The sequence below is a fragment of the Gobius niger genome, assembly GCF_951799975.1.
Source record: "Gobius niger genome assembly, chromosome: 16".
NCBI classification, from domain to species: domain Eukaryota; kingdom Metazoa; phylum Chordata; class Actinopteri; order Gobiiformes; family Gobiidae; genus Gobius; species Gobius niger.
Genome location: NC_136867.1, coordinates 23,568,682 through 23,578,168, shown reverse-complemented (window position 1 = coordinate 23,578,168; position 9,487 = coordinate 23,568,682). Strand labels below are relative to the sequence as shown.

Genomic DNA, 9,487 nt, shown 5'->3' with positions numbered 1-9,487 from the left:
GACCGCTGCTCCCCGACTTATGACACTCATATTAAACTGTGTTTACCCTGTATTTAATAAATGATTCAATGGTTTATTTCTTCTGGGTTTTTATTGGTTGCCATGTTGTTTATTCCTCGTTTTCCTCATATTACGCACCAGAGCAGTTGTGCGTAATTGGCACGGGCAGGGACTGATTATCCACATGGCATTATAGTTAGGGACACAAATAGGGGCACGTGCAATTAATTTAAACAAATATACTGAAATAAAAAAACAAGCACAAACGCAGAGTAAAAACGTGATTAAAGCAAAACACAAACACAATTTACAACTCATGACACAAACTTCCTCATCTTCATCAGAAAACACGATCAACAGTAGCTCACTGTGAGTGTCCACACACGCACAATGAGAAATGGACTTTCAGAAAAGTTTTTTCTGCTGAGAAAAAAAAAAAAAATCTAAGATTTTTTTTTCTGCTGTTGCTGTGACTCCGCCCACACTCGGCCGCGTGGAAGCCTGTGTGAGCTCTCATTGTGCGTTTGACCGTCGACGAGGAAACATCTCCTCCGCGACAGGATTTGAGAAACACAAGCTCAAGAAACTAACATGAACTCACTCATCTTCACCATGAAGCACCATGAACACGCAGCAGTAGGATTAAAAAACTGACTTCATGTCCACAAAACGTGGAGCTCGAGTTCTTCGGTTCTGCGTTTACCATCCCCGAGCACCGACTGTACAGACACAGCTCCAGTCATGGGACATTCAAGCGCTAAAGAGACTTTCTAACGCTGGACAAATATGCAACTCTCTCCCATGGGGTTTAAAAACGGGAAAGAAAACTACTATACGCGACAGTAATCTCGTGACGCGTTTTCCTCATATTACGCACTACTACTACTACTACTACTACTACTACTACTACTACTACTACTACTACTACTACTACTACTACGTTACTACTTCCCCAATAAACAAAATCCATCAACCCCATGGTCACCGTGGGCAACATAAGAAACAGACTGAAGGAACAGAGACAGACACAATGAAGTCAGATTCACCTCTAATATCTATTTATTGAATATCCACACACACAGAAACACAGAGGCTCGTTTAGTTACATCTTTAAATAATGAGAATAATCGCAGTAAAATGGTCTTGTGGTATAATCATGTCAATCATATACTGTAAAACCATGTTGAATATTTCATAAACTCTCCATAGACGCTCTAGTTATACATTCATCTAGATCAAACCAAGAGTAAACCGTAAAAAGGGGATGTTTTCATTTGTCATATTGTTTTGGGCTGTTTTACAAGGATTCATGTGCTTACAGGACAGATTTCCCTTGGACTAAGAAACAAAATAGAAATACTGTTGTTTAAGCCTTAAACTCAAGTAAATGTTCTGAACTATTGCCCCAAATGTCGACATTCCCTTTTTACTGTAATGATATCAAAAGTCGTCCATACTCTCTCTTGCAGTATATTATGTACAGTACAGTCGAGAAAATGGAACAGAAACGATAGAAAAACAGTGGGTAAATGTCATTCATAACAATCTATATCCCACACATATGTTCCAGTTCATACGGACCGAGCAGCGCAGTGTCGCCCAGCGCACTCACGATCTGCTCCCACCACAGGAATGGATCCACTCTGAAGCCGTGTTCCCCAAATAATGGTTCCTTCATGACTTTGGCACAAATCTGAGGATGTGTGTTGGACTTTGAGACTTTATGAACTCAAGGACCCATAGGCCAAACCATACTTTTGACTATAGGGATGGGTGTAGTTATATATTCTCCAGATACCAGCACTTTAACAATACTTGGTTTACGATACCTATACCTTTACTAAAACATGACAGCTCACAGGGTCACTTTTCAGGGTCACTAATGCTCGAAATCTCGGCCGCAAGTTCACGAAATTGATCCAAATTCTTTATAATTAGAATAGATCTCTCTACAATGTACGAAAACAGGACAAACAACTTTTTCTTCCACTACTAGACAAATCAATCAGGTATAGTGCCTTTAATTTATTCCATATAAGACTATTAGTTTCTGTCATATATTTGAGCTGTCCCTGCACCCATCAGGGGCCTAAACTTGGTATTGAATGAACAATATTTTTACAAAATGTTACATGTCTGTGAAGGCTCTCATTCGTCGAGGCAAGTTTGTGTCATGGACGGCCCGTTTTCTTCATCTCCAAAACACGAATTGTAGCTCAAAGTAAAGCACAGTTTTCTACAAATACATTATATACGACTAATGCGGTGTTTTGCAGGAAAATGTTTAAACATTGACTGTATTTTCCACATTCTTTGAGTACATTATCACATATTTGGTCTCTGATTTATAAAATAATATTTGGAAAAATCTTCTTGGGGCCAAAGATTTTATGCTGGAGGGCTGGATTTAGCCCACAGGTCGGACATTGCCTCCCCCTGGTGTAGGGAGTGCTCTTCTCGTAGTGAAACAACTGGACTGGACTCAACCAAACCCAGTTCAGTCCAACTTTATTATTAAATAAATGACAAATATTGTATTGATGCATTAAAATGCCATTAAAAAGTATTATAAGACTCTCCAAGATCTGTGTAAAGGTATCAGTAAAATAAAATCCTAATCCTTCACATCTAATGCCTCACTTTTAAACCAGAACCACAGTTTGGGAAACACTGCTTTGTGAGTTTGTGAAGTATTTGGCTGGTTCACACCTTACGTTACAATCACACTATTTGTTAAACATCAGCGCCCTCTTGAGTTCAAACAAAGAATCGCAGTTTAGCTCTGGAGACGATATACATTTGAAACATCCTCTAGTTTTGAACAAAGACACAGTTCTCCTTCAGGAAACATCGGTGAAAGCAAAAAGAGCGTTTGACCTGATTTTTCAGTGATTTTAAATGCTGAATCGGTTCAGTGTTTGGGGAAATGTTTCCAGGAATCCGACATGCGCTTCAGTCTCTGTCACGGCCTTTACAATCTGTACAGTCCAGGGGAGATTCTCAACATGCGAAAAATAATCCCAAACTCATTCAAAAGCAAACTGAAGATTGCCCTTGTTGGATGTATAAAACAGACAGCAGCCAGGCCGAAGTAGCAGCAGGTTTTTCCTCAGGCATCTCGATGTTACAGTAGCTGCTCATGGTTTCGTTGAAGAAGAAGAAGAGAAGGCCACGAAGCGCAAACACAAGCACCAAACGTTGATCGACCCGTGGAGGCCTGAGAATGGCAGATGAGTCTTTAACCTGAATCGGACATTTTACTGCTGACTTACAAGGCGCTCTACTAATATAAGCACCACCAAGAAGAAGGAGCTGAACTGAAAGACACAGCTTTCAGTTTAGTTCTGGGTCATGACTGAAAGGACTGGGTCACGTCCCAGTTCTGCCTCTCCCTTTGTAGAGCTCAAATAAAGAGGTTCCTTATAGGTAACTAGGGCTGGGTACCGTTAAATGAAGCCAGTAGGGTTGAAAAAAAAAGTTTAGGAACTATTGGTATCAGCAGTAAAGTAAGTTACTTGAATACTTTATGGTTCTAGATGAGCCCTCCTGGAACCATCACCCTAAAGTGGTGGAGGGGTTTGAGCGCCCGAATGATCCTGGGAGCTCTGTTGTCGGGGGCTTCGTGCCCCTGTAGGGTCTCCCATGGCCCTAAGTGACGGTTCAGACAAAGAGCGGTTCAGAAGCCCCTTATGAGAGACCAACAGGCCCGGTTAGAACCATGAGCATGTCCTTCTGTGGACCCGCCACCTGCAGGAGGAGCCATGACGGGCTGGTGCAATGTGATTTGGGCAGCTTGGACGGCTGCCCCCACGACCCGGTAACGAACGAGTGGAAGAAGATGGATGGATGGATGGGTTCTAGATGACAAATATTTAAGTATAGGTGTTAAAAATCTGTGCTATGTAATGTAAATTCACCAGCTCCAGAGAGACTGACCAAGGAGGAATGTGTGCACAAGGTCATCAGCACTAAATATGGTTGGCAAAGCTATGACAGTCCAACAGCAGGAAACCAGGACCATGAATAAACAAATTGCAGTCATCCGTCCGCCCCTTATGGCTCCTCCTGCAGGTGGTGGGTCCACAATTCTAACCGGGCCTGTTGGTCTCTCATAAGGGGCTTCTGAACCGCTCTTTGTCTGACCCGTCACCTAGGACCTGTTTGCCCTGGGAGACCCTACAGGGGCACGAAGCCCCCGACAACAGAGCTCCAGGATCAATCGGGCGCTCAAACCCCTCCACCACGTTAAGGTGCCGGTTCCAGGAGGAAGTAATGTCCTGCTAAAACAAAAAGAATTGAGGGGAATTATCGGCAGATTTGGGGATTTCTGTAGTGAGTTAGTATCATTAGACTCTGATTTTGGGGTAGAATCCGTGGGACTTAGACAATTCTGCGTTAGTGCAGTGTAGACTCATACAGAGTTTCTAATTTTACTTTCTAATAAACGCCACTGTTGCTCCAAATCCGACATGTCTCTGTCTTCATTCGGTGAGTGTTTCTGTCAGACTGATTGTGATGTTTATTGTAAACCATTAGATTCTCCGGGCTGATGCTGGTGTTGTTTTCAATGTGCCTTTGGCTGAGGCGTCCCAGCTCCTCAGCGTCTGGACCAGGCACGGTCAGGACCTGAGGCAGAGCTGCTGTGATGCTTGGTATGGCTTTCTCTAAGACCTCAGTATAAAAAAATAAAATGTAATGGTACCCAGCCCTACTCCTAATAGACACACTGGAGGAATTGCCTCTCATTGGTCGACGGTTCCCCCTGAAGAGCAGCAGAAGTGTCAGAAAAGAGGAAATTGTGAGGACAAGACAAAAACCTTCTAATTGCTATTTAAAAAACAAATTGTCCAAAGTCTTAGGACATTAACTGTATCTTCCATTTTTGTCCAAGGTGCCAATGTGAGTGAAGGGGCAGCGCAAATGCTGAGCTACAAAAGAAAACAATAGCGTTTCTGACTCTCCGGTTCGTAGAGAGATGAAATTAAAGACATGGATTCTCTCTGTGCATCGAACGAAGCCACGACGATAAAAACCATTAGAAAATATCACTCTCATAACTCGCTTTGTCCAAACATCAACAATATATTACAAAACTACTCAGATTCAGTCACCGACAGTAGAAAAGTAGCCAAACTGTTAGCGTTAGCACCTTCACAGACGATTCTAAGAGAGCACGTCGTTTTCTGGCTCGTACATGTAACATTTAAGTCTCTCTGTCTCCACAAGTATTTATTTAAAGCAGTATCTTACAGAAAGTCATAGACGAGGACTTTCATTTACGCAACACTGGGCCAAGAGTCTGACTATTGCTCTCATCCTGGGGGAACTTAACAGTAAAAAAATAATGGACACTACATTGGTTGTTTGCGATTGTTTCCATGACACTGCAGGCAAATTCAGTTCTTTTTTTGGACCGGTTTTCTCTTGCCTAATCTTCACAATAAGGTGTTGAACTTTGGCACTGATTCAATGAGTTTCCACACATTTGTAAAGGGAATTGTAGCTTCAGGGGCATGATTTTGCAAAAACCTGATTTATCAAGCTATTTTTTGAGGTAATGTTTCGTTAAAATCTTTCTGTATTATATGTCAACAAAATAAACTGACATTTTACGCCTGGTTCTATCCATTATTTAGGTTTCTTGTCACGAATATAGTCACTTTTTTTTACACGTATTGTGTGGGACTTAAGTAAGTTAAATAAAACTTACAACCTTCATATTTGTGGCCCGGTGGTAGAGCAGTTAGCACTTGTGCTTCACAGCTAAAAGGTTCGATCCCCGACTGAAAGGGCCTTTCTGTGTGGAGTTTGCATGTTTGTGTCTGCTTAGGTTTCCCCTACCATTAAAAAAACATGCACAATAGGCCAGAATGAATGTGGGGCATCCGCCAGTCTACCCCAAGGGCAGCTGTGGCTACAATAGGAGCTCACCACCACAGAGTATGAATGAATGGATAATGAGGACAGTGTAGCTCTTTGAGAAACTTGCTAACACAGGCTTGTAAAGCGCAAAACAAGTGTAAGCCATCATTCACAGAGTTTCAAATCGCTGCAGTATCTTTGAATCCTTTTATCACCTGCCATGTCGGTAACACTTTACAATAACTACACCTTATTTAGCCTTAATAAATGATGAATTAACACTTTATACATCATGAACAATTCATTAGTTAAAGGAGCAAGATGCAAGTTTGCCATTTTATACTCACTACTGCCACCTCAGGTCATACGTGTATATTAAGCTTTTGGAGTGACAGTGCAGGATTTTAGAGGCAGTTGTCGTGAACAGGTCTGGCCTCATTCTGCACATTAGGACATGGCTGGAACATGTAGGGGGGGGGGGGGAATACATAATTTTAACATATTTAAACTCTGTATAGTCCCTTTAAGTGTGACTAACACTTAATAACTACTACAGTTAATGCCAAACTCATAATGAATAGTTCTTCACATGATTCACTCACTCATTGTTAAACAGTAATGAAGTGTTTGTCACACTTAACTAATGAATTGTTCAAGGTGGGTGAAGTGTCTTGCCCAAGGTGCAGTTATTATAAAGTGTAACTGCAATGTCTTACTTCAACAAAAATCTGCAGTAAATTTGCCCATTAAGCTTTTATTTCTTCATTTCCTTATCTGTAATTGACTGATGTCCATTATTTTTTTACTGTTTATGCTTTGATTTCCCTTTTTCCACATTCACTCTCTTATCCTAACCCTCTGGCTCCCTCTTGTGGTTCGACTGTGAAACGCTTACGAGCTAAAATATACAAGAAACGATGGATCTTGAACAATGACGCGTGTGCTTTCAGTTTATCTGTACATCACCTTCACTGACAGTTTTACAATCACTTCAACATTAAGTTTGGTCCAACGTTCGGTTCCCGTTCAACCCACTGTGGTCCATAATGTTTAGGCTCAGCGCAGGAAAGGCCCAGTTCTGTGATCTGCACGGGTGGGGGGAGAGATGGAGGGTCCCAGAGATGAAGAGGGCGGTTGGGGTTTAAGTCTTTAGCACACGGAGCCGGTGGGGTCGGGCTCTCCGGGGGTGTAGAAGTCTGGGATGGGCAGCCCGGTGTGGAGGGTCACCTGAGGAGAGAGAGAGATGTTAAGAACAAGCTGATACAAGGCTTTATTCTTAGCTCCCTGTGTGTCACACATTGGTAGACACAGAAACAGGCTGGGAATAAAAAATAGAATCTTAAAATATATACATTTGTTAACATGGCCTGACATAAGAGAGTTTGTGTGGGTTTGGACACGTCACCCCTGATCTGTGCACTTTAAGCTCCCTGTCAGCTTTCATGTCTAATCCAGTTTGTTGTTTTTAAGTGTCTGCACTCTTTTGGTCCGTCTATTTATTGCAGGAGATCATTTTGTCACTAAAATAAGAATAAAGGATTCTTCAGTTGGTGACACAAAGCATGACATCTGGCGTTTGTCTTCTGCATAAGCAAATGACTGGGTGTTTATGCATTTGCTTTGGCTTGACATTCTTATGGTAGAGTCAACACGCAAAGGTGAAAGGATTTATTGTAAACAAAGATGGAGTCCAATATGGCCCCCACAAACCTTAAAAAATGTCTTTCAGGATTCAGTAGGCACAGAAATTGAATGTAATAGTTTTTCTTGGAATGACCGTCTGAAACTATCCTGTGGAGCTTTAGTACATAATTATATATATGTATATTTACTAGAGCTGGGACAAAATATTGGGATTTTCACTGTAGACTCGGCCCTTACGTGACGTGTAGCTCGTGCTGCTGGTCCCTTTAATTGTGACTAACCCAGCATTATCACAGGAGGAATATTTAGCTCTAGATAGTTCCAGTAGTTGTAGATCAAAGAATAAAAAGCCGGTTTGAAAATGTGAATAAATGGGGTTTTGATCTTTAAAAGGATGACCTATTTTTTTTTTAAATTATCCCGTATTTTCTGGCGCCAAGTTCTCCCTTGCCTTAACCACAAAACTAGGAATGAGGCTGCATGATAAAAAGTAATTCCTTAATGTTTTTCTTTTCCGAGATTTTTTTTTTTGAGAAAAAAATATTCATTTATTTAATAAGAGCTTGTATCGCTGGTTGTCTGAGTAAAGTGTCAAATGTCTCAAAAGGTGCTTCATTTTCAGAGTGTTTTCGATGTTTTCTGGTCTTTACAGTGGCGTAGAAAAGGTACCAAGGGACCCCAAGCAAGAATGTTGGTAGGGGGCCCTCTGGTGGCCGCTCGGTGTACTGCACACTGGGAGAGAGGACGTCAATTTTGGGCAGGAGTGGGTCACCTGACAACTCCCATATTGCAGTTCTCTGTATAAGTTTTCCTCAGAACAGAAGGCAGAGGTTCTTCATGAAGAGTGCTACAATAAACTGGTTTCACTATTAGAAATATCTGGTGGAGCCATGAGTGAAAAAGTCTGTCCACTGCTCATTATAAGTTAACATTAGGGGACCATGACTCACTAAAGCAGCATCATGATGGGGTTGAACGGCACCAAGGAGCGTTGGTGGAGAGACTATGTAACTGCAGCACCGAAATCATTAGGAAGACTGTGAATATCAAGCGTTTACTCATCTCTCCCTAGTGTCTCTGGCCAGAAAACCTAGTCTCGCCAACCAGACTCCGCTTATTTACAGAAGAGGGTCTGGCAACACTCCATTGCGCGCTTTCAAAGGAAGTGACGCAGCGATATGGAGCCTACCGACCAATCAGAGCAGCTCCCTGAACGCCTTGCGCCTTTGTTTTGTAGTTTTTCAACACAAGCAACCACTTCACGTAATGCTCCGGTATGCTTGTATTCTTAAGTTTTTCTGACATAAACGACAGAAGTCACCGGACCGGAGCCACCAATACACACTAATAGGATCACGAAGAAGAAGCTAACAGGCTAACGGGCAAAGCTAACTGTGGGCTAGCGTCACTTTAAACAGTATTTACAGCTAAGTTTGAGTGAAAAACATTATTTCCATTGTATAATTGGATGTACAATGTTCCTCTCTCCCTTAGCCTTTCCTGTCAGCGTAGTATATAATCTCCAAGAGATTATATACTCTTGTCGTAGCGCAACTGCTACGACACCAGCAGTTGCGCTTATGGCCTCTAGGGGCAAGAGTTACTTAGTACTGCTTTAACAATGACTGATGTCCTGCCCTGTTAATATAATACATCCATGGTCCTGCCTCGGAGCTGCAGATTATTTATTGTCCTATATATGAATGGTCTGATCATTCAAACATCACCATCAGATTGTTAGTACAATTTACGCCACACGCCTGTTTGAAACTTCTATTGCACACATCGATTAAATGGTGCTTTACTCATGTTTATGAGAAGTCGCATTAATGAAGTTTGTCCACAAGAGGTCAGTGTTCAAACAGCATGAAGACGCTCAGAATCTTTTTGCCAGGAAAGCCTTGAAGTGTGACAAGGCTTCACTCGCCCATCACTAATTTTATGACTTTGGGCTTTAACTGGGCTGTAGTTGGAGTCTCGG

General features: G+C 41.9%; 1 protein-coding gene across 4 annotated transcripts in view; it reads right to left on the bottom strand.

Annotated features, from left to right (window-relative positions):
- Nucleotides 1-6,638: 6,638 nt before the first annotated feature.
- The window catches only part of trim9 (tripartite motif containing 9), a 67,347-nt gene continuing 64,498 nt past the window's right edge, over nucleotides 6,639-9,487 (bottom strand). For all 4 annotated transcript variants that reach the window (XM_079573448.1, XM_079573449.1, XM_079573450.1 and 1 more), the window contains one exon: nucleotides 6,639-7,089. In XM_079573448.1, the coding sequence (XP_079429574.1) occupies nucleotides 7,012-7,089 (78 nt within the window). In that variant the 3' untranslated portion in view covers nucleotides 6,639-7,011. The remainder of the gene's footprint in view (nucleotides 7,090-9,487) is intronic.